The 26,531-nt window shown below is 42.8% G+C and overlaps 1 protein-coding gene and 1 non-coding gene across 4 annotated transcripts in view; one reads left to right on the top strand and one right to left on the bottom strand.

Annotated features, from left to right (window-relative positions):
• Positions 1–1,025: 1,025 nt before the first annotated feature.
• Positions 1,026–26,531, top strand: part of celsr1a (cadherin EGF LAG seven-pass G-type receptor 1a) — a 63,992-nt gene continuing 38,486 nt past the window's right edge. For all 3 annotated transcript variants that reach the window (XM_053863213.1, XM_053863212.1, XM_053863211.1), the window contains exon 1: positions 1,026–4,570. In XM_053863213.1, coding sequence (XP_053719188.1) covers positions 1,162–4,570 — 3,409 coding nt within the window. In that variant the 5' untranslated portion in view covers positions 1,026–1,161. The remainder of the gene's footprint in view (positions 4,571–26,531) is intronic.
• trnaf-gaa (transfer RNA phenylalanine (anticodon GAA)) lies at positions 16,289–16,361 on the bottom strand. The gene has a single exon. It is a non-coding gene; the product is annotated as a tRNA-Phe (tRNA).

The raw sequence follows: 26,531 nt of genomic DNA, 5'->3' as shown, positions 1-26,531 counted from the left end.
GGTTCGTGAAGCTGATTGCTTAAAAATCGAAAATGAAACTTTTTTTCGATTTTAATCATTTTTGTCATTGTTTGGTAATTTTTTGGAATTGTTTCTCATTGTCTTGTAATTGGACATTGTTTTGTATTTTAAGAGAAACGACATTTTAAAAATAATGAAATGCCTGAATAAATGATGATATAATTATATTTCCTTGTGAAAATTAAGTAATTTCCACAGCTATTTCCAATTCACTATACACAAGTATAACAGTTAAATACGGCATGCTTATTTATATTGGAGTTATAACATTATTTAACCATGCTATTGTGAGTAAATTAGAACATTTATGAAGATTTTATTTAAAAAAAAAAAAGGTTATTAATAATTACTTATCAGTGAGGACATGTAGACTGCTCTTTTCCAATTGACGACTATGGAGAAAAAAAGAAACATTAAATAATGGCTAGAATACAGATTATAAAGCACAAAAGGGTATAAAATAGAAATGAAGTCAGGCAATTGGAGGACAGAGGAATATATTTATCAATTACGTCACAATCTATCTTAAAAGCTTTAAATCATGTATTTCCCCTTTTCATCTTTGTCATATTTCATCACTTTTTACTTCAATATTTCTCCTCTTTTCCATTATTTAAAATAAAGAGTCAGTGAAATTTAAAAAAAAAAAAAAAATAAAGTCAGTAAAAAATAATGAAGAGTCAATGATGTCTTAGCTGCAATAAATCTTAGTTTTATGATTTAATGACAGCGACTCTTAGACAAGTCAGAATAAACTTTTTAACGCAGGAGTAATTTTGTTGTTGATTGTCATGGTAATAAAATTGGTCACGTGAACAGGAGCACTTCCTTAAATCTCCATGAGAAAAGGAGGGTGAAGACTGAAGACCCCCCCTGCGACAGCGTCCTGGGGGAGGGAGGGGGGCACAGCAGGTTTATGGTAATGAGTCTCCGTGGAGAGGAGGAGGAGGAGGAGATTCACGGAGCCATTTTGTTCTCATTCTAAACTCCGGCTGCGCGTCTGGATCCACGCACACGATGGAGACGCCGCAACTTTCCCCAAACTAAACTTCCACCATGAGGAATGAAAGCAGGACCGGCATCTGGCAGAGGGAGAGCTAACCTGTTCCTGGATGCGGTTCTATTGGCCTCTGAACAAGCATGTCGCTTCTGTGGATGTTGGTTCTGTTCCACTCCGCTGGATGTTTGGAGCTGCACCTTTCTGCCGGTCTCCCACCCGGGACCCTCCTGGCGAACCTGTCCCTCGGAGCCGGCTGGTCGTACAAAGTGGAAAGGACGTTTGGATTTCTGGAGAGTTTCATTCACATTCATGCCTTTAACGGAGTTGTCAGAGTAAACCGGACGGTCCCGTGCGCGCCGACGAGCCCGGCGCCGGTTCTGTTCAGCGCCACGTCTGTCACCTCCGTGGTTCTGATGCGTCTTCAATTCTACACACACGGATCCAGCTGTGTTTTACAACGCAAGACAAACGAGCCGGACATTTATATCAAACACAAACTGGACCGAGGCTCCTGCTTGGATGCAGGCGAGTCGCTGCAACTTTTGCCCAATTTTACGCGCAGCGAGTCGGTGTGCTCCGGAGAACACGTTGACGGCGTGTTCCGCCGCGGGGTTCTGGACCTCGCCAGTGACTTGTGTTTTGACACCACTCGACAGGTGAGGTTCTGGTGCTACCTGCGGAGCTCGTCAGGTGCGCGAATCTCTTCTCTGGTGACACTTGAACCCAAGTTTCCCCAAATGAAAACGAACAGAAGGCGAAGGCGACAAACCAACTCGTCACCTCAGTTCCAGCCGACAAATTATCAGGTATCTGTGCCCGAGAACGAGCCCGCTGGGACCCGGGTCATCACCCTGAAAGCCACTGACTCGGATGAAGGCGAGGCGGGCAGACTGGAGTACGGCATGGAGGCTATGTTTGACAAGAGGTCCGATGACCTTTTCACCATTGATCCCCAGACTGGAAGTGTCACTACTCTCCAGTCTCTGGACCGCGAAATCAAAGACATCCATCTGTTTAAGGTCACTGCCACTGATAATGGAACCCCCAAGCGATCCTCCGTTTCATTCCTCACCGTCACTGTGAGTGACACCAACGACCACAGTCCTGTGTTTGAGCAAAACGAATACAGAGTTCAGATCAGAGAGAATGTGGAAGTGGGGTCTGAGGTGATGGGGATCAGGGCGACGGATGGCGACGGGCCAACCAACGCCAACATGATTTATAAGATCGTGGATGGGGATGGGGTGAACTCTGTGTTTGAGATTGATCCCCGGACCAGCTTGGTGAGGATCCGACAGAAACCTGACCGGGAGACCCAGGCCCAGTACCAGCTGATCGTCGAGGCCAATGACCAGGGCAAGGATCCGGGTCCTCGCAGCGCCACGGCCACCGTCTACATCTCCGTGGAGGATGAGAACGACAACTACCCTCAGTTCAGTGAAAAGAGGTACGTGGTGCGGGTTCCTGAGAATGTGGCCGTCAACACCAAGGTCATCCGGGTGGAGGCGACCGACAAAGATGAGGGCAACAACGCTAAAGTTCACTACAGCATCATCAGTGGCAACATCAAGGGCCAGTTCTACATCCACTCTCCGACGGGTGTCATCGACGTCATCAATCCTCTGGATTACGAAATGATTCGAGAGTATAATTTAAGGATTAAAGCCCAAGATGGCGGGAGACCTCCGCTGATAAACAGCACAGGGATGGTGGTGGTCCAAGTAGTGGATGTTAACGACAACGCCCCCATGTTCGTAAGCACACCATTCCAGGCGACCGTTTTGGAAAACGTTGCGATTGGTTATTCTGTGATCCACATTCAAGCGATCGATGGAGACTCTGGGGAAAATGCCCTCCTGGAATACCAGCTGACAGACACCATGCCTGGTTTTCCCTTCACCATCAACAACAGCACTGGCTGGATCACTGTCAGCGAGGAACTTGACAGGGAGACGACAGAGTTCTACACCTTTGGCGTGGTCGCAAGAGACCATGGCGTTCCTGTGATGTCGTCCTCGGCTAGTGTCAGCATTACCGTGCTTGACGTGAACGACAACGTGCCGACCTTCACAGAGCAGATGTATTCATTGAAGATAAACGAGGACGCCGTGGTGGGCACCAGCGTCCTGACGGTGACAGCCGTGGACAGGGACGTCAACAGTGTGGTTGCTTATCAAATCACGAGCGGAAACACCAGGAATCGTTTCGCCATCACCAGTCAAAGCGGCGGTGGACTCATCACCTTGGCTCTCCCCTTGGACTACAAGCAGGAGCGACAGTATGTGTTAACCATCACCGCCAGTGATGGGACTCGCTACGACACCACGCAAGTGTTTCTCAACGTTACGGACGCCAACACTCACCGACCGGTCTTCCAAAGTGCCAACTATCAGGTGACGTTAAGTGAGGAACGGCCAGTTGGCTCCACTGTGGTGGTGATAAGCGCCACAGACGAGGACACCGGGGAGAACGCTCGCATCACGTACGTCATGGAGGACAACTTCCCTCAGTTCAAAATCGACCCAGACAACGGAGCTATCACCACACAAATGGAGATCGACTATGAAGACCAGGCGTCTTACACTTTAGCCATAATCGCTAGAGACAACGGAATCCCTCAAAAGTCTGACACGACATACGTTGAGATCATCATCCTGGATGCAAACGATAATGCTCCTCAGTTCCTGCGGGACACTTATGAGGGAACGGTTCAGGAAGACGCTTCCACCTACACCAGCGTACTCCAGATCTCTGCGTCGGACAGAGATTCAGGCTCCAACGGTAGACTGAGCTACACCTTCCAAGGCGGTGACGACGGCGAAGGGGATTTTCTTATAGAACCGTATTCTGGTATAATCAGAACTGCTCGCAAACTGGACCGGGAGAACGTCGCTGTGTACAACCTCAAGGCCTTTGCCGTGGATCGAGGTGTTCCTCCTCTTAAAGCCGCCGTTTCAATTCGCATCAACGTCAAGGACATAAATGACAACGCTCCTGTATTTGATAAAGATGTGCTTTACATTGAAGTGGAGGAAAACAGCCCAGTCGGGTCGGTTGTTGCCCGGATCACGGCCACCGACCCGGATGAGGCCACAAACGCTCAAATCATGTACCAAATCGTTGAAGGGAACTACCCTGAAGTTTTTCAGCTGGACCTCTTCAACGGCGACCTCACCGCGCTCACTGACTTGGATTATGAGACCAGAACCGAGTACGTCATCATCGTACAGGCCACATCGGCCCCCCTGGTGAGCCGAGCCACCGTGCACATCCGCCTCAAAGACATGAACGACAACCATCCTGTGATGCAGAACTTTGAGATCATCTTCAATAATTACGTCACCAACAAGTCAAACAGTTTTCCATCTGGGATTATTGGGAAAGTACCAGCACACGACCCGGACGTCTCGGATAAACTTCGCTACAAATTTGAATCAGGGAATGAGCTGAGTTTATTGCTGCTGAACGAGGATACCGGGGATCTAAGGCTGAGTAGAGACCTGGACAACGACAGACCACTGGTTGCACCGATGATCATCTCCGTCACAGGTGAGATTTAAGAAAGTTTTTGCTGATGTGGTTGTGCAGCGACATGGGGCAGGTTTCGACTGTTGACTGTGCTGCAGGCTCTGAGCAAGAGCCGGTTGTGCTGCTTTTTTTCTATTGAGGTGATAAATGTATTGTGTGCAAGTGGTTGGTTTAGGTCGTAAAAAGAGGAGGTGGATCGCAAGTTGAAACACACATGCTGAATCGCAGGATTTTCCTCCTGCAGACTGGGTAGCGTTTGAAGTGCAAAGGCTGCTGGGAGTTGGGTGTTGTCATTGGACACTTGGACACTTCAGTTGTGTGCATTTTATTTTTTACGAGTTGCACCCGTCTTTTTTTTGTTTTGTCTTGAAGGGCAATTTGCTGCGTTGTTCTAAAATAAAATGTGAAGCAGCATAATGTGATTGTTTTTTTTTTTTTTTTGGAATATTTAACTATTATCTTATGGTTGTTGCCTTTGTTGAGTTTGATATCAGCTGGTGCAGTAGCTGTCATTCAGAGCTGACTGTTCATCCTGCTGCCCAGCAAGCAAGGTCATATGGCCCGGTTAAACACTGACTCTGAACCATTGTAGTCCAGCAGTGTTGGACGATTCTATGTGGAGGGGTGTGCAGTAAAGACATTAAAGGAATCACAGATTCAGTTTCCCTCCTGGATGAAGTTCATTTGCTCCCAGTGTTGCTGCAAAGAAAAGCAGGTTCACTATCAGCAACTGAGGTTTTTTCCATATCACTCTTTTTCCCTCCTTCACCACAGAAGCAGACTTTGTTCTCGTGAGTTAAAGATTAGACTCCTCTAAACACTTGGACATTCACACCCAAACCAGCTAAAGCTCAGGCGAGCTCGGGCAAACATGATGAGAGAGCGCAGCCACATTACTCAGGCAGCAGGACAGGTGGGATAAACCACTTCCCCGAGTTGCTCAGTGGGTCACCTTCGGGCAATTGGCCCAAATTCATGGCGTCCTCTGCATTCTGCCATCCATTTTCCCTTTTTGAGTAAACTTGTTGTGTTGTTTTGTGTTTTGTTGTAATGAATCATTTGTTATTATGGGAGAAATTGACATTGGGTTTAGATAGACATGGTGTGTTGTAACACAATAGGGGACATTTTCTGAGTTGCTTGCCTCCACAGAAGATTAGACAAAAGACAAACACCGAGTTTTATGACTCCTGTTGACGACCCTCCGGGGTCCTGAGCAGTCACTGCTGTCAATAGTCAAGACCCTCACTAACAGCTGACAGTAGTCCGCTGACCTCATGGTGGTCCCGCTGGGAGCCGGACCACTTCACCCACACTATCTAGCAGAAAATCTGCGTTGTTTCAACCCCAACATGTCAAGTATCAGGCAGCCATTACTGATGATGACTTGACCCCTGACCCCTGGGAGACTTTGAGGACGATGGCTGGAGGGTAGTGGTGAGTTATCTTAATGAGCACTCTGGCCCTCTTTGTCTTGGCTACACTGGAGCACTTTTGGGGTCTCCTCGTCTCTCATGACCTCAGATTATCCAGGTATTTGCGGACCAACAGATGCTGGCAGATCTCTCTTCATCACGTACATCACAAGTAAGGCCACCAACAGGCAGATCTCCATTTACTAGTACATCTCAAAGATCTATAGGGAGCTTGTGAGCCAGTCCTCAGCCGTTTCCTCCCTAAAAGTCATGGGAAATCTTGTGGTGCTGCTGAAACCCCAGACGCCTCCCTTATCACTCCTGAGTTACACACAGTTAACACGCTGGACTGCTACAACACTTGTGTGTGTGTCTGTGTGTGGTTTGACAGCTGTGGGCTACGTGTTCTCATTGTACCATCTCTTATCTTCACTTGTCAAGTTTCCTCTGAAAAGCTTTCAGGGCTTTCACCCAGCAGATCTGTCAGTTCTACTGTCGACTCAGCGAATTACGCTTCACGTAGATATCGTCTTTGTCATGTCTGAGTGAGGTTGAACATAGAGACAGAATCTTTTTTAATTATTGATTTGAATTGTCTTTTATTTTATGTACCCTGTTCTAAGGTTATCCTGCAAATTAAGGCTCAAATATATATATATATATATATATGTATATATATATGTATATATATATATATATATATATATATATATATATATATATATATATAGTATATTTCAAACATCACCGGTCAAAATGGTAAAACGTTTCTATATAATTTGGCGAAACCTTTTTTTTTTCTTTTCTTAAACATTTGAGTGACAGCTGAAATTGTCACCTAATTGATTATTAATCGCATCTTTTTGCATTGAATTATTTGCCAAATCATAGTTTCCCACTCTAAATGTTTGTCTCCCTCTCGCACAGTTTGGGGACGACATGCCGGGACTCGCCTCCCAACTCCCCACCCTCCTTCCCTCCTTCCCCTATTTCCCCCCCACAGGGCTTTTTTTCCAGTCAGTGCTTCAGGTTTAATCCCAGTGAAGGATTCTTGCATCGCTGATCTTTCTCCTCTCCACCTCCCACTTTCACTCTTTTCTTTGACTCTCTAACGAGATTTGGTGGTGACACCAGTGTCTGATTTAATGAGGTGCTGCTCGTGCACTGGCTGAACTTTCACAGGAATAGAAATGTGTTAGCAGTAGTGTTTTCATACCTTTGCAGCGCCGTCGCGGTGGTCGTAGCGGTGCTTCCTTCCAGGTGTTCCCACACTCTGGTTTGTGAGTCCTGCCTCAGGACAGGTGTTACTGTGGTGACTCAGGACGTCTCACCTGGGAGATCAGAGCGGGACACCGGCGCGAAATGACTCAGAACATGTGACCTGTGACCTCACTGTGATGGATGGCTTGTAGGTCGGTGTGTAAAGTGAGACAGAGTGGAGTCAGTGTTGGATTTACACTCAGTTCTTCCCCTGACTTCATAAGAATCATTAGATTGTATTCATATCTCTGCTTCTGCAGTGTTCAGTAACTTGATAAAAACTGTGTTGGGTTGTGATTTTAGCCCTTCTGATGATTCTCATTGCATTATCTTCAAGATGCAGAATTATTTTACTGTATTCTTTAGTCCTTCTTTGGTACAACTATAATGTCCTTTGGCCAATGTTCTGCTGCTCAAAACCCATAACTATTTTTATTGTCTTGTCCCCACAATGCTGGAGTTCCTCTAATTTCAGATGAATTTCTATGCTTCAAACTGGACTGGACATTAGTCCCTTTTATAACTGAGAACCATGGTCTCAACTGCAATGACTTGATCACCACCGACCTTCAACCAAAGGTCAGGCTGCTAGTGTGGGAGAACTACGTCATCTGCAACTAGTGGTCATGACATTCTGAGGTTTCCAAGCTGAAGGCACTGTTGTGTAAGATTTGATGGCCCTCTTCATAAGGGCTGGGCAATAATGAGCCTCAAATAATAACTGTGGAAAATTTCTGGAAAACCTTGAATATCGACCAATTCTGAATCTGACCGAAGACGTGACAGTCCAACATTCTCTCCTCGGGGGAGTTACCACATTTGGAATGTCTGATGCTACAGTAAAATTTAGTATATTTAGTCAACGAATGGAAGAGACTGGTCGTTTCTTGGTGTTTATTTGCCAACTTCTGCTGAGAATCGTGGAGGCTACTAGCAGCCAACCTTCAGGGATGCACCAATTCCATTTTTTTTCAAACTAGCGTACGAGTGCTTGCATTTAGTTCTCATCGATACTGAGTATTTATGCCATTACACATTTTTTTTCTCCATACATACCGTTATTTGAACAACATTACTGAGTAACGCAAATTTTAAGAAATTGTCTTAAATGGAGATTCAGAAACTGCTCTGCCGTGAAGTGGTATCGGTTTTATTGTAGGTTGTTCTAGGAGTACTCTACGTACGAGTTTGAGTACTCAAGCACGGTATCAGACCGAGGTAGGTATTGGTGCATCCCGTATATATACTGCATATATTGTGATCTTTTTTGTGGCATAGACCACAGCTCTACTTCTCTCCCTCTCATATCCTCAAACCCACAATATAACCTTATTTTGTTCTCAGACAATCCCCAAATCCTAAAATGCTGTCTATAATTCCACAAACCCTGCCATGTACTGTCTGTGCCCACTACAATATCATGAAGTGATTGTCACCACGTGCCATTTCACTCTTGCTACCGTCCTTCAAAACCTACCATGTACGATTTGGCTTCCTTCATTATGTTTCCCAAACGAAAAACAGTAAATGTCATATCACATACAGGACCAAATTTAGCCAGTGGTAAGATTTCACAAACCCCCTGACATGTACTGTAGTTTGTCTCCTCATAATAGCAACACCTCTATGATGTAATTCCCTTTACCCTCAATAGTGTGTAAAAGTTTTCTGATGTTGAAGATTCTCCAAACCATCTTTACAATGTTCATTACACCGACCCGATAATGTAGCTGGATGTGCATTGTCCCAACACAGGTACTGTTCCGATTTCCTATGATTTTTCAGTCTTTAACCCCTATGACTCTGAGAAATGAAGGAATCATCAGAAGGGTGTTTGGAGAGTCAGGAATGTGCCTGAGTCTGTTTCAGCTCATAATTTCCTACACTCGCTCCACAGCCATTCCCAGGCGTGTCACCCAGGGTAACTGATATTCCCAGATCCCATTCATTCCTGAGATATCACACACTGTGCCGCTTTAAGCCACCACACCCCCACCTCACCTCACGTCCCCCAGAACTATTTACATCTTTTGTTATTCATTCTGCTCTGCTGTCCCTTCAACCATGCGTCCTCGTGGCTGTCCTGCTAAATCTGATGTGAGGAAGCTATTAGATTACTGACCTTGTTTCCTCACACTCCGTCTGCACTCTCGTCTGTCTTACAACCAATGTATCTGTTTGTTACATTGCATTTGTCTGCCAGTGCAGTTTAAAAAAATACTGTCAAAGTCACATAAACCCGTACTTGTAGCACCAGTATCCATGTTGTTTTTTTTTACATTGATAGTCAGACATTTTTTATAACAAATGCAGACGAATGAAAAGAAGAAACCGATAGCTTCAGACATTAACTTTCATCAGATCTCAGTTATTTTTCATACCATTACGACTATACAGTGTCATTAACATGACATCCAGGAAACACTATGCCAAGTTACTACCAGATATCATAATGCATGGAATACACAATCAGGTCATCTAAGTATAAATATTAAAAAAATGGAGGGCCAGTTAAATTATGAACTGCATTATTTTTTGTCATATTGAGGTGAATGATACGCTTCTTGTCCTCGATTCGCTTCTTCTCTTCTGTGAGAAAGCAGTCCTTGGTCACCTTTGAGACCATTCTGGTCATCCTTCCTTCCCTTGCCTTTTCCTGCAACAGATACTTGTTTTTTACGTCAGATTGCGACTCTCGTGAAGTGACTTTTGGGTCTTACAGTGACACCAAGGTCCACCTTCAGCGTTCCATGTTGTTCGGTGTTCTGATGGCATGGGTAGCATGTTGCATTAAAGTAAGACAATTGCTGTCAGGATTAGCATTGGGATGACGTTGTTTTCACTCTGAATACTGACGTGTCACTTGGTATACCATGGGTCCACATTCAACACAGGAGGCTGACTTTGGTATCATGCTTGTGTGGAGTCGCGCTGTACACATAGTTTCCGGCATCTAGCGCCGAGTCGCCTGAGGCGAGGAGCTCACCACCTGCTGAGAGTTTCCCGAGATAAAGTGGAGGTCTCCAGCAGGGATCAAGTCCACAGCCAAAACCTTACTCGCTTGTGTTCACGTCTCGGATTTCGGAGCCGAAAGAGCTTTGTGTCGAGACAGAACCCGTCAGATACAAAAGTCACTTGACGAGAGTCGCAACTTGCCGGCTTTGGAGTGAGATTGGGTTGATATCCATTTGGGCTGTGTACTGGCAACGATGCGTATCACGATACAGGAGTGGTCTTACGATACATTGCGATATATGAAAAAACTGTTAGTTCAGCAATACAGTGGAACCTCGGTTCTCGACCACAATCCGTTCCAGACGGCCGTTCGAGAAGCGATCTGTTTGAAATCTGAATTGATTTTTCCCATTACAATGAATAGAAAAAGAAATAATGCATTCCAAGCCTTAAAATAGGCTTTTGTAGGAGTGAATGTAGAGTGTCTGCTGCAGGTGCGCTGTTCCTCTATGTGTGTGGCCGCTGCATGTGGGAGTGAGTGACGTCTCTCCAGAAGTGAAGAGGTGCCCGGTGCGTGTCCAGCTCTGAATGTGCGCTTCTGTGCAGTTTGGCTGTGACAAAGTCATAAACCAAGTCACGCTCTGTCCCAGACTCTCCTCATCCCTGTCCCAGCTCCAGCCGACAACAGGACATCAAACCCTGGAGTGCGCGCTCCAGCCCCGGAGGTGTATAATAACAAAGCGCGTCGTGGGTCAGATGATTGGTCCGCGTACATTTTTTCCGGCTTTTTTCAGGGGCGTTTGAGTTCTGGATTTTCGTTCGAAATCAGAAGCAAAAAAATATTGAATTTTTTGTTCGAACTCCGATTTGTTCGAAGTCCGGGACGTTTGAAAACCGAGGTACCGCTGTAAATTGTAGTATTTGTTAACAAGAACCATCATTTTGGGGGTGCATGAAGACGATGAAGGTTTATTGTTATGGACTCAGTCCAGTTGGACTTTCAGCTACATTCCTCACTCTGTCAGTGGAATGAGCAACTCCCTTAATCAAGAAAATAACTGAGGTGTACAGGAAGAAAATGTCCACAAATGTCCACATTTCAGTCACTTTATCACCTGCATCACAGTGGCTTTAACAGCTTGCCACTCAAAAAACAATCAACTGTGATGAAGAAGCTAATGCTGCTGTTATGTTGAGTTAAATATTTTTCTTTTTTGCAACTCACTCTTGTGAAATCTGTGCTCTGTTTGTCAGGTGTCTTCAGTCACATTAAACAACACATACACAGGCTTCATAGTAACTTTTGTGGCTAGCTTTATGTCTGTTTTGCAACTGTAGAAACCAGTGCTGATGGCTGCTTTAGCTTAAACTCTCATCTCTATCTGTCCTCTTTATTCAGGTTGACTTCAGAACACTTACCAGTTCTTGTTGGTCGCAGGGTCGTATTTGATTGTAACCCGACACACCTTCTCCTCAGTCACTCCAATGACACAATACCTGTCTTTGTCTCTTTGAGCGGAGGCCACTGAGCCTTCGACGCTTGCCACTGCCTCACGAGTGTGACATTACATATGTGAGGGCCAGCTGCTGGAATTTCAAGTGGCTGGGACGAATGCCGGAGAGACTCAGACCAAGTGGAAGCTGATTTTACTGATATGCCATCAGACTTTCGCACGAGCATCTTCAGCCAAAATATTATGGCTTATTAATGCTGTCTCAGAGATGTGTGTCTCAGTCTTTCCATTTTCCACTGCTCATCCAAGGACAACAGCCGAGGTAAAGAGCAGCCTGGTCTTCCTTCTCCCAGAAACATCTTGCACCTCTTGTGGCATACTTGTTTCCAGGTCAAAATCTGTATTCAACCGTATCAAAATCTTCTCTTTATATGTCTTCAGTCTGTTCAGGCCTTCTCAAAGAATATGTCTCACCGGCAGCTCGACACTTTCCCTCTCACCAAACTTCCCACCTTATCTCCAAGACACAGTTGAGACAGGTGGGAATAGAAAGTTAAATTGAGCTCAGGCTCCATCCGTCCTTATTTGTGATTAAACCCCATTGTACTTGAACTTGTCCCTCTGGCGAAGGGTCTCTTCTCCGATCTGTCCAGGACATTCCTCTTTTTTACAACTGAGAACCTTGGCCTTTGATTTGTTTCCTTTTTTACATTTGTTTTACACAAATTCAAATTCAAAGTTAGTCACTGTTAAGTTGCTTCCATTTGCAATAAGACCAGATCATAGATATGACAAACATATGAATGAACAAAACAACCAAACTAAATATGCGGCTTCATATTTGGCCCAATAGACCAAGCATGCTTCAACTTCTTTATGTTGATGACTCAGCTCCGGCTTTATGACCTTCTTAAAGTTTGTGTTGTGGAGTTAAGCTTTGTATGATCCCCAGAACCTCCAGGCTTTTACCACAAAGCAAGAAACACCTATGAAGAGCAGCATATTGAGTGAACAGCATCTTTTCTTTAGCTGTCAGGTTGCCTTTTCTTTGAACTCGGGCCGAGGTGACGCACACTTTTCTTTTCGTCCTGTGGTAGTCAAGTCTTAAAGACGACATCTTAGGACCTGGCAGCTGTCGAACCCGTCCCCTGGAGTGTTGCAATAGTTTCACACAAAGATCTCTTGCACCTTTTATATAAAAATGTCTTAGGTTACCAAGTGTACTCTTTTATCCTTCAAGAACAGATCGTGTCTCAGGACCCGCTCAGATTTCAATTGTCATCTTTCTTTTTCATGTGAGTTCAAGAATCTTGTGACTTCAGAGATTCAGTAGCGACAAGCTCTTCATGCATTCAATTTATCTGTGAGGGGGTATTAGCTAATGACTAGCTCACATAAACACTCAGGCATTGATTTATTTTGGGTCAGTTTGAGGTTAAAGTGAAGGGCTGTGCAGCAGCTCAACCACAATGGCTCCCTCTCAGTTCCCATGTGACGTTTAAAAATGACTTGCGTGCTGCCGTCTGCCTTTATCAGATTAGTGTTTGGCATGAAGAGTCCTTTTCAGAGTGTGTGGGTCAATGTATCTATTGGTCAGGTGGACGTTGCAGGTGTTTACAAGTCACGGCGTGTGGTCATCAGCCTACATATGACATGGAGACCTGTCCAGGGTGTCCCCACCTGTCACCCCAAGTAGCTGCTATTGACCCCAGCCGAGCACAATCACACTTTATAAACACTGGAGCTTAATATTCCTTTGCAATGGGGAGATGATGCCTCTCAGATGACCTGGAGATGACCTGACGAACTGGAAGTGTTTTTATCGTTTGTACATTTAGAGGTTAATGGAGGGTACATCAGAAATAAGTGGTCTGTTTGATTTTTTTTTGCTTCATATGAGTTCCAGCATTAGCTGCTAATGACGCTGTTACAGAATACAAACCAACTTCTTCAGCAGCACTTCACTTCTCCACTTCACCTGAGATGAGCCCTTCATTACTTCCTGCTCACGTCATGAAAAAAGTTCTCCATCTTAGTACGAAGTCGGTCGATTCCGTCAGTTAAGAGTGCTTTCAGAGTCAATGAACGTTCCAGCACACAGGATCTCTGAAAATACCTCGGCAATAAATTGATCCGATGGTAGCGCCATGGCTTCCTGATCAAATATTCACGCCGAGAAAATGGGCGCATGTGGTTAGAGGAGATGATAGGTTGTCTGAAGAGGAGCTGCAGGTCCTGAACTGTTAACCTCACTTGACTTTTGGCGCTGAGAAGGTCAGAGGGTTTAGTCCAAGCAGAAGGATGAGGGCAGCTAGTGTCAGCTTTTCAGATTGACTGATTGAGATGAAATCTCCTCCTTTCTGTAAAACTAAGTAAAAAAATATTAGTATTGTAACAGTGTCCTGGCATGTCTTTTCTATTTGGGTGCAAAGAAATATTTTTGGAGCATCTTCATGGTGATCGTAAGGTGAAGGAGAGAGGTTGTTAAACGATCAAGTTGGCACTGAGATGAAGATACTGTCAGCTCATTTCAGGCTGTGAGACTCTCCACACTTCAGACAATCACATTCACACCTGGCACACAGGAGCACTATCTGTGAGGTGTCAGGAACTTAAGACTACTTTACATGTCAAACGCAGTCATCAGCTGGACTGCAGAGCGAAACCAAACTGAGGAAACTAGAGGAAGACTGTGAGATAAAATGCTGATCATGTCTTGAAAGCGACCTTATTTGTTTGTCAGGGTGTGGCACCCTCTTGTATGCTGCGGGGAGGAAACACCCACGCGACTGAGAGTCTTAAATGTAAATAGTAATGTTGATGATCTACTGTTGTAGCAGTGAGTCTGGTTCAAAAGCTGCAAGTAAACAGATGAGAGTAGAGCTCCAGTCCACAACAAGTTCCCCTGTCAGGACTGATGGTTCAGGTCCTGCGTGGCGTGCTTGGGTTACAGACAGCTGGACATTCAGCTGCACCCAAACTCATCCATCAACGCTCGGACATGCTCACACTCACATTCCTGAACCTGGATCATGAAACTGAGTTCAAATGATTATTGTTATATTTTTTATTATGATCAATAACAATAACAATTGTTACAAGTATCATGAGAACATTTTTGTCATTATTACGTTTACACTTCTAATGAAAAAAACTTGTAAAAAAAAATGTTATAAATAATGTATTGTGAAAACCTCACATTTAATTATTGCACAGATATGATGGGAGGTGAAGCAGTGAGTGACAATGAGCCATCCAGTGAGGTTCTTGTTGAAGGTTTGCATGGAATAAAATGTAACTAAAGACATTAAATAAGGTTTCCTAATGTAACATAATTATTCATAGTAAATCCCTTTGTTAAAAGTACTAACAATTATAACTGTTTAGCTAAAAACAGTTGACAAAAGCTAGTAGTTCTAAGGTCCTTTTTGAATTTAAGATTTGACTGGATGCTGATGATGATCCTAGTGCTTGTAAGAGTCTAAGGTTAGTGGTTTGCCGTTGGAGGGACACACAGGTCGATGCACAAATTCCTTCAGGCTCATCCAGTTGTACATCTGTTATTATGGACGCGATGACAGAACGTGCCGAGTCTTTCATCGCAATCAAACATTCCTGCGACTCATTTATAAATAATGTTCCTTGGAATTTGCATTTTACAACTTAATTCAACTTTGCACTAGAATAAAAACCAACTCTGGATGTTGTTTTGATTAAATATATATTTAAATAAATTAGATTTCAGTGAACAAGATTCTATTTCTTCTTATTTGTCTTCAAATTTTAATATTCAAGTTGTGTAAACATTTTTCCTTGTCCGATTGTGAGTTGTATTTTAGATTTAAAATCCACCGAAAGATGTTTTCATGTCTCATTACTGTAATATCTGTATTGTCATGAAGAGCGAATTATTGTGATTTAAAAGTGTTTCTTCAGGACTATATAAGGCGTAGGAAAAAATGCCTCCATCCGTTCAGTCATCCATCACTCAATTTATCAGTGGAGATCACATGACTTACAACAAGTTCCCAAATTACAACCTTCGTGGGGTGTTCAATTGTGAAAGACATCATCCTTGTCACTTCAAATATTTTCCTTCCCCTTAATCCTGACAAGATGTTTCTCCTCCAATAAAGAGGGATTTATTAGCAGGCTAACTTGCTTTGACTTGTCAGCACACGCTGAGGGAGATAGAAGAGCTTCAAATGAAACATAAATCGAACCAGTAAAAATGAATGTGCTATGATGCAGAAGGTTCTGTTGTCGTTGTGTTGAGGAATAGCATGGTTCATCGACAGGCTGTAAATCACGGTAAGCCAGTTTTACTTAGGTAGTCTTTTCAGTTTAGACACAAGACAAAACATGAACAAGGTGGATTCTGTGCCGATCACGCGAGCTGCAATGACCAGTCGAAATGATCGACTATCATCACCAATGATATTTTCTCTGTGTCTGCCTGACTTAACACAGGCTGCAGTAAGAGATAGAGATATAAGATATGACTCCGGGAGCCTCGTGCTCCGAAACGTTGACATTAAGGGAGCATTTCACACAAGTAAGAAAGCACAGAGAGAGCGCAAACCCCTGCCAAGCTGTTTATTAATCCCTGTGCACCTGAAAATGAGAGCTAAGTATTAAAAGTACGCAGAAGTGACTGCTGAAACCCGGGATCGAACCAGGGACCTTTAGATCTTCAGTCTAACGCTCTCCCAGCTGAGCTATTTCAGCATATGATAAGTGATCCAGATGGTGATCTGGATCTGAATCATTTGTTCCCTGTCCCATTTCACATATTTCCTGGAAATATCGTCCAAATCCATCCTTGAGTTATTTTGAACACAGACAAACAAACAAGCAAACAGAATCCAAATCTGACAAGATCATACATTTGCCAAACATACCTCTCAAAGGACATTTTTCACAATGAATGATTCAAATTCAAATAATTCAATGCATTCAAATGTTTTAAAACAACATTGATGCTCATATGCGAAAATATTTACAGAGCTGTTTAGGTGTTCTTTAACCTGTACACATCACATGCCAACTAGTTGACTGATCATTGATATCGCCGATGACTAGTTGACAAAAATATCATATCATGTCATAGTTGCTGTCAAAGTTTTAAATGCTGCACATTAATGCAGCTTACGTCCAAAGATAGCAGTAATAGCGCTATAGTGGAATCATTTGACCTTAGTTTTAATGCTGCTACATATTATTATTCTACTTTATCAACAGTTTGTTCTCGTCATCATGTTTTCAGTACTTTGAGTCTGTTTGTGACGATCACAGTCACCAGAAAGACAATCAATGTCCCTCTGGTGTCGGTCGGTTTCGATATCAAGAATCTCTGAAACAACCGCAGGCGATGATGTTGACAACAAACATTAGCGATCCTGAATGTGACTGTCATGTTCTGACAAAAGTGTCTGTGCGTGACTCAACACGTTCCATCACCTGGTAATCAAATAACTCAAACGCTTCAAGTCATTCCTGCGGTCGACCCGGCGACACAGATGCTGTTCGGTTAGCTGAAGTATGAAGATCCAACACATTATTTTTTTTTAATTGAAGTGGGAGTTTAAGCAGCATGGGATTGAGATAGCAGATGTGTTGTATGTGGGTGCCACAGGAGAGCTGTTACCAAGCTGGCTGAAAATAAACTGACTTAAAAGAACATGATCTGTGTTATCAATGAAAAATGAATTGAAGCACGAGAGTGAACACTATGCAATAAATGATTAAACACAAACTGAAACAAAAAAAGAACTGCTAAAGATATATATATATATATATATATATATATATATATATTCACATTTTCACAAAACGAATATATATATATATATATATATATATATATATATATATATATATATATATATATATATATATATATATATATATATATATATATATATTGTATGACAAGAGGAAAGACAAATAGCAAGAAAATCAAATGAGCATAAGTATAAATAAATAAATAAATGTCAATTCAACTCGGCTCACACCATGGAACATCCTCCTACATTGACATCTCCAATGCTGCTCTGAATTAACATACTATGCTGGGTCATAAGACGTAGTGACGGAATCAGCCAGGTCCAAACTGAAGCAGAAACTGGATCTATGGAGGAACAGAGCCTCCTCCTCCTCATCTTTCCTGACTCATTATCACGCAGCGCTCTTGTCAGCCGCGTCAGCGACACAATACGGTGACATTTAACTGACCCGAGGAAGAGGAGAAGGGGAGGAAAGGGGGAGATGCTGAATAAGGTGAAGAAGCTCTACCTGAGATAAGAAATAAGGACACAGATAAAGAGACAAGAGAAAGTGAGCAAGGAGGTGGGAACAGGAGGAATAGTTGAGTTGGGTTCTGGACCATCACATTCCTTCCTTTGCCCACTTCAAAGACACGGGTGATTTAAAGGAATTATTCGTCTGCGCTCAGCCATGACGCCTCGTCATGCTTTTACTCCTCCAACTCCACAGTAAATTGCTTTTATCTTTTATGTCCACTAGCATCATTCTTTATTATTTTTTGCTGCATGACAGAGGGGGGAGGGAGGGACATTCAGAAGATCAAAAAAGAACCTTTATGCGAAAACATTAAAAAAATGTATGTGAAAAATAAATGGAGGTAAAATATCTTAAAGTTGTAATATCTTGAAAAAATATTACGTTAAAGATTAAATTCCAGAAGATACAGGACGCAGCTGGTGCAAGGAATAATGGTACGTTGCAAGTCAGGTCAAATAATGAAGAAAAAACTGCATCAGAAATATGGTTTGCCCAGGAAAAATTATTCAAAGACATGACAGTAGCAGTGTTGCATCTAGCAGTGTAAGAGGGTTTCAACTTTTTTTTCAATAAAAATGGGATACACAGTCAACAGTGTTTCCAAAATAAACTGGAAAACATTATTATTACGAACCAAACAAACTAATACAATTCTTATGAAAAAGAATGAAATATTCCACATATCATATAACATTTTCTTTTTTTTTTTTTTACGAGAAATGGTTTCTGTTCATGATGGGAACTAGATTCGTTGATGTCCAGGGCGCTGATACAAACACGATGGGGTCACATCTCCAACTGTGCCTGCACCCCAACAACCTGCTGGCAGATTAAAGGGACGCATGAACGGACGCACTGAAGTGAACACAGACTGATGCGTGGATAGAGAAGCGTACTCATCAATGCCTGAGCAAATGAGCCACCAGCTGTCTGTGCGTCCAAACATCTGACAGTGATGGTCTGGAATAATCTGACATTAATCCCAGACAGATTGGCAAGACTTATTGATGTAAAGCCACTTCTGCACTCATGATTATTATTATGCCAGTGGCTTGGGTTTGACCACATATTCTGATATGGCTTTCATTTGGAACATATTATTGCCACTTGTCATTGGGCTTCTAAGTCTGACTGCTGTCTCCTTTGTTGATAAAACTGCCTTCCTTCACTGCGTTCTATGTGTTTCTGAGGCCAAAATTCAGTTGTAGAAAAAACTTAAAAGTTAAAAAAAGTGACACTCATAGCTTGAAAACATTTGCATTTCATCCTGTCAGTGTGGCAGCTACACAACCTAAACTATACACAAACTACGGTATATTTGTCAGACTTCCTGAAGTCAGTCTGAAATTGAGCCTTCAGGCCCCAAATACTCACCAGGAGACCTGCAAGTGAGCGACAGGAGTCTCGGCGCAGCTAATTGGGAACGAAAGCTACAATTATAGCTTCTGCTGCTTGTGCTGAGATCTTCGTTCCTGCTGTGACTTGACAACGGCGACAACCTGAGGAATTCCTGTTAAAAAAAAAACGGCTTCTGTGGGAGGAACGACTTAAAAAAGAGGCCCGAAGCCTGGAGGTTTGCTAGCACACATTCCGTGTTGTGCTCCAGTGTTTGAGGATGAATGTGAGGCGCATCATTAGCTAGCATTTATAGCACCACAGCTACATGCTAAGTGAAAACACGAGTGACACAATATTTCAGTATGTAGCAACATTTTAGTTTTCAGAATGACTTTTTTTAATTTACAATGATAAACCAACAACTGATAAAACTTTCAATCATTGGGGGTGTATTTTAGCATGTAGCATATCTGTAAATCAAAACAAACAAACAAACAAAAACACAACTCTGAAACAAACTTTCTCTCATTCCCTTCTCTCCATGTTCATGTTTCGGTTTTCCAAAGCTTCCTTGTCACTGATGACTGAAGGTGGGTCAAGTCACCCTTCAATTTACTTTTGTATAACACTATTGCTAACGCTATTGCGGCTACATTAAATGGATAGGTGCACTGGATTGTGGTTTTGAGAAGAGAAGAAAGTGGTGTAAAATATCAAGTTTGTGGTGGTGACTGAGCTGTTGTTGACTTTGTCTACTGTTGTTGCATTTCAACACAACACAACTCAACAGACAATTGGAAGCGCTAGTTAAGTCTAGTGGAACTCGACCAAAGTCAACAAGCTTCTCTGTGCAGAGTCTGAATGTGAAGAGGGAGGGGGGACCCTGAAGAGGGAGGGGGGGCCCTGGGGTTCAGCAGGTGTCGGGAATATTGCGGGGTGTCCAGAGGGTCAGGGTCTCCTTAGTGACACTAATGGCCCCACACTTGAACACACCCGCACAAGCGCATTTGACCGACTTTTTATTTAAATTGTCACAAGTCTGATGGTTACCCCGGGCGACCAGCTCCCCCTCTGCTCCTCCTTTTGTTGAAAGCAGCCAATGGTGAGTGGACTGGTAACCAGGCACCCTATTTATCAGTAACCAGCAGCAACAATAAGTGAAACTCGACACCTCCACAGAGAGATGGAAAGAAGGGAGCTGCTCTGAAGTCCCAGAGAAAGTCCACTGTGATGGAATTTAAGTACAAACCCAGAGTTAAACGTATAAAAAAACAAAAAGAGAAAATGACTGTTGGATATTTTATCTGTACATAACACATTGATTTAATCAAATAATTCATAAAATAAACATAACTCATTCATTCATCAAGCATCTGGTTAGTGAGAACTGGAAGTTTCAATGAAGGATTCTCATCTATTGTTTCTGTTTATTTCTTTTTACTTCTAGTATTTTGACTTGAGATAATTTTATTTACTTTTCACCTTTTCACCCAATTTCACCATTTTTTTCATCATCAACTTTTTTGCATTACTGTTACTCTTTCTTCTTCTCTTTTCTTTAAAATTAGTTAGATTCTTTTACTTTTTTGTTGTTGTTGACTGTTCATTGTGCTTATTCGTTATATTATTTTTCCATATTTTTGTTGACTTTTTTCCACTTTAACGGATCACATTCTCTATAGATCTCTGTATTGCAACCTCCACTGCAACTGGCATAGACTGCCAGACTTGTCCCCATACCTTAGGTGAGTTCTCACTTGCAAGTTTTAATCACAACCATTTTCTCGATTGTTCATTCATTCAGTTTTCCTACATCAAATATCTCCCAAGCTTCAAATCATCAACAACATTTTAAATCCACAAGTTCAAAATATAGTATATTCACGTTCATACTGACCGCGTATTGACATCTCATGAAGCGCAGTCCCCCTCTGGTGTTGTGGTTGCAACCCATCCTGTACCCATCCATGGCACACTATATTGACGTTGGGAAAGTCCTATATTGACGACAAAGGCAGCGTTCAGCGTCACATGTTGACGCATTAGGTCACTAAGGAGAAGTGCCACTTACTTATAGAAAGGCAAAAGTCCACTTTCCTAATAACAATATATTACGCCATGGGAGTGAGGATCGGTTGTTCATTCTAAAGTCAGACACGCTTACTGGCATCTTTTGAGACGCTTCAAAAGTAGGCCATCACAGAAACTATACATGGTGCTTTAAACAAGGGTTTGTCCTCCATTATGTCAACAAATGCATTGTCCCTCTCTTACCGTAGGATCTGTGCTCTGATCGGTTTATGTGCCAGAAATGAAACAGAAGTTCTCACCTGTACCTGCTTCCACATTACGCTCCTTTATTAACTTAACATATTAATGCTTTTGAAAAAATGGTTCTGTTCTGTGTGACCATACAGATAGACCACCAATGGTTTGTACTACAAGCAACCTGGTGGAATGAACGTCTCTCCTAGAGATCCCGTGATGAGCATGGTTCTCCTGGGGAGACTACAAGTATGCTGGTCCACATCAAGTTAAGGTCTCTGGGATCTTGTCAGGATGTCTCTGGACTACTGTATTTTCACGACCATAAGGCACACCGTATTATAAGGCACAGTCTCAGTTACGGGTGTTATTTAGGTATTTAACACATACATAAGGCGCACAGGATTATAAGGCGTGGGCATGGTAAAACCTACGGTACGATAGCTTAAACAATGCAAGTTACCGTGTGTGAGTTCTGTTGTGCTTTATTGACGTATTTAACAATGCACTCACATTATTTTTTGATCAGTCATCACCCACAAATCCGTCAAAGCACTTATTTATTGTGTCCGACATGAACAGCTGGGCTAGCACTCCATCGAACACGCCGGGTTCCCTCTCTTCATTATCAGTCAGTCTCATTGCTGTGCAGCTCCTCAGAAATGAAGCCACCGTCCGCAAAAGCTCGAATATCAGTGCAAGCAGACACCTTTGTCCGAGCATCCACAATCCATTCAGAAATTGTGACTTAACTCGCCCGGCGCTGCCTACCAGTCTTAGCATAACTGTGTTCGCCATCGGTCATCCATCAGTCCCACGCCGTTCGCAACTTCACCTTGAACGCCCGGTTTACACCAATGTCCAGCGGTTGGAGCTCCTTCATCAAGCCTGTGGAAAAACCCGCTCGGTCTCCTCACGCAGACCTCACTCAGCCACTCATTTTCACTTTATTTTCTCCAGGTCCATCCAGCCCAATTGATTGGCCATTAACAATGACTCCAGTGGGAAACTTTTCTTTAGGCAGCGTCTTCCTCTTAAAAATCAGTTAGGTATTGTGGGTAACCTAGGAAACCAAGACAAGCCTTTATGACTCTCAGTGTCCCACAGCTGTAGGAAGTTAAGACGCTGTCCCAGTGACCTGTCTTGGATGAGAGGAAGCATATGGGTGGATGGAGAGCAATGTGGAGGAAGGCAAAAAAAAAAGACTATTGGTCTAAAAAGTTGAATTCTTGGTCACGTTCTGCCATTTTGTTGACTCTGATTGCACTTTTATTGATCCAGCAAGAAATGGTGTCAGACGTGAGTTGCTGGAGTTCAATACAAACAAGTGGTGAACCAGAGTGCTGGATATGGAGGCGGTGTAACTGAATCCCGCTCCAGCCCAGTCAAGGTTCAGCGGTTCTGAAGAGATCCGCTCAGCAAGTTATTGAAACTATTAGTCCAGTTTGTTGTATTTGTCTGGTGATCAGAGGCTCGGATATAACGTCCGATCCCACTTCTACATTTGTGCATCGTCACAGGTGAAAAAGGGATAGATTGTGCGCCGGACTTCTGCGCATTCCTGGATCTGGTCGAGTGACGTTCTGGTCGAGCGACTCCACTCACAGAACGTTTGACTCTTCACCTCGCTCTGATTTCATGAATGAGGACTTTTAAAAAGAGCTAATTGTGCTAATACTAATAAGGCGGCTGCACACACATGCTTACACACACACACACACACACAGATATACACTTGCGTACACACACTGAAACCTTCTGTCTCACAGAAAATATGTGTACCAAGTCAAAATCCGGGTTTAATTTTATGTGATTTGTGACTTAGTCACACTGGTATCTGGGAGCCGCCAACTGTGTCCAATGTCATGTAGTCTAAAATAAGTGCACAGACACCAAATCATAGCAAAATAAATGTAATGAAATGCACTAAGTCCAGATGAAAACAAGCCTGTGTCAGAAGAGTCCAACTCTGATGAGGTCCAGTTCACTATTGTGCCACCACCTCTCCTGGTGTGGCTAGCTAGCAAACAGAGCTGCTATTCTCCTCATTGCCAGTCCCAGGGTTCCTAAATGGGACATAAGATATTCTAGCAGGGCAGTCGCTGCCCCCGAGTGCGCCGCTTAAGTGCGGCCATGAAGGTCCTTTCAGCTTAAAGGTGGAGGGGAAGACCCTAAAGCAAACCACATGCCGAGCCGCAAAGCTCACGTTGCACTTGTTTTTGATAGAAATAAATGTGCCGGCCCCTTTCCAGGTGTCTCCTTGACTGAAATGAACACATGAAGACGGTGTTGAGAAATGACGCAGTGATGTTTCTCTGACAAGTTAATTTGAGGTTTCAAATATTGCGCCGTGAATCATTCGATACGCGAGGATGGTGGAGAGGAGCAAGCTACTGAAGCCTGTATGATCTGTCACTTTACAGCTGCAGGCGAGTGGAACACTAAAATTAGGAGAAAATCCTGCCTGAAACGGAAGCTGTGTGGGAATGACATCAAACACAAAGTTACACTTAAAGTTGTTTTGGTTTGAAATAATCGTGTGCACTGTCAAAGTTGGAAATCGCTCAGCGTGTGATCGGTTCGCTTCCCTCACTTGTCCACCACTTGGTTCCACCTGTTGGACTCAGTCCAGAGCCTGTGTAATCCCACCTGTTCTCTAACTGCATTGGGGATGTTATCCTTCAAACTCAACCCCTCACCTCCCACCAGACCTCACCCATGCACGGTGCACTTCTGCTCTCCCCTCAGGTGAAAGGAATCTTTTGTGTTTCTGTTCGGTCAGAGGTGGTAGTAGAAGGAGCTAATCCCGCCAGTGAGAGTGAGAGGAGGAAGGAGGGATGAAGGCAGGGGAAAGGGGGAGTGGTGGGACCCCTGATGAGCTGCAGGTGTTGCGTGGAAATTGGACTTTGGCAGCTGTGTGATGATGGATGATCACACATGCGGTCCTGCACCACCTTGACACCAGAAGTCTGGCACTTTAAAACCACAGAATATATGCAGGTTTTGTTGTTATACAACACGTAATGAAGTACTCACTGAAGTCAGTCTGGCTGGCAAAAATATACTTTTTTTCTGTTTTTTGTACACTGGAAATTTACTTTGCTGATGTTTACATGTAGTAGTGGATTTTGTTTTCAGTATGTATTTTGCTCGAGAGCGGTTCAGCAAACATCATGTTGTTTCTTTCTACACTGGCACCGTTGATGCAATTGATCTGTTCACTTGATTTGGACAAAAATCACAGCAGGATTAAAAAAAACATAACAGTGAGAAAAAAAACCTTTATTAATAACTGCAAAATTGGGCTGTAGAAAGAGTTGTGTGAGTCACTTTTGAAAAGTAATTTAGTGGCAAAAACTGTGACCATAACTCAAAGAAGAAGAAAATAATTACAATGTTGCATATGTGTCCCTCATGAGTGGAACTATGACAACGGATCACCTTAAAACATTTATAAGAATAATTGCTTTTGTCATTATTTCAATTCCAAAATTGTGAAGGTTTAAGGATTTTTGTTCTTTTTCCCTTTTTTGTTTCTGTACCTCTAATTCATCTTTTTTTTTTTTTGTAAAAATGTATTGCCCCTCAGAATAAATGGGAAAAATGTTATCTTGTTATTATGTGCCTCACTCTGATATTTACATGATTTTTTTTATTTACAATGACATTGTGTATCTCTCTCTCTCTCTCTCTCTCTATATATATATATATATAATATATATATATAACAGTATATATATATATATTTATATATATATATATATTGATATATATTATAATATATTATAATATTATTTATATTATTATATATTCAGTGTTTTATTATTTATTTACTTTTTATTGTCTTTATATCTTGTTCTCTATATTTCGCAAAATCTTTTCTTTAATTCAAGTTTTTTTTTTAATGTGAAGGACACATTTCAAAAAATTGTTTGCTTCTCATGGTTCTCAATAGGTGCCCTTCTGCTGGCTGTCCTGGTGGGCGTGTCCCTCTGCAGTGTCTGTCCTCTGACTGGCTGAGGCTGACTTGGGTTTCAGCTTCTGTATTCGTTCAAATATTTGAAAGTTTAAGGGGAGGGGAAGTTGCAGCACCTGAGCTGAAGTTTCATGAGCGTCTTTTAAAGGGTTTCACTAAGCAGTTAACTTGTTGCCTGGCAGAAGAATGTGGAGCCGGTGCTGGAGCTTCCTGATGTGTGATGTCACAACCTTGGCAATATCTGTAATAATAGGAATCATAGGAAGATGCATGTCTGAATGTGAGGGACACTGTGTAGTGTGAATTACAACTGGGGTCTGGTGAGTGTTTTTGTGGCTTGCTGGTGGGCTTTTCACCTCACGAGTCTGTTGTGTTTACCGTTGTTTCCAACGCTGCCACCCTAGCTTACTAAACAAACGCCGGTGTTAGTTTGACCTGCTGCTAACTGTTGGCCACCAGAGTGGAGTTGTTGATTCACACCTCTGTCTAATTCCACCACGTCAAGTTAGTGTGTTTAAGCACGGTGTTGTGTGTCTTCACCCTTTCTCTACAACGCTGAGTACTGTGACTAGTGTTTTCATGTCAAAAATCTTTTTTAACATTCAGAAGATAATTCCGTACTTCTTTTTTTTTTATTTGATAAAAACTATTTAAAGTTAATGGCAACACAGAACTGTTTTTCGATGACTTGATTGACAGGCACATAGGTACTGTTAATGTTGACGTGTAAACACAATCAGTTTCCTTCACTTCATTTCACACACGCTCAACACACTCACAGCTTTCTTCACAGCTCATTAACGTTCTCAACACCAGCTAGCAGCCGCTAACTGTGAGGTCTGTTGACACGTCTGTTGGCCACAATGTACACTCCCTCGGGTTTTGAGGTAGGAGCTAAAATGCTATAGCGCTCTCCCATTCAACTGAATGTCAAAAAAATTAGCTAATATGACATGGTGAACAAGGCTAATAACTGGGTTCCATAGCCAGACTGGATCCCACCACGGGTTGCTGAT

Source organism: Synchiropus splendidus, chromosome 4 (assembly GCF_027744825.2).
Source record: "Synchiropus splendidus isolate RoL2022-P1 chromosome 4, RoL_Sspl_1.0, whole genome shotgun sequence".
NCBI classification, from domain to species: Eukaryota; Metazoa; Chordata; class Actinopteri; order Syngnathiformes; family Callionymidae; genus Synchiropus; species Synchiropus splendidus.
Note: the sequence above shows the minus strand (reverse complement) of the source record. Positions and strands in the feature narration are given on the sequence as shown.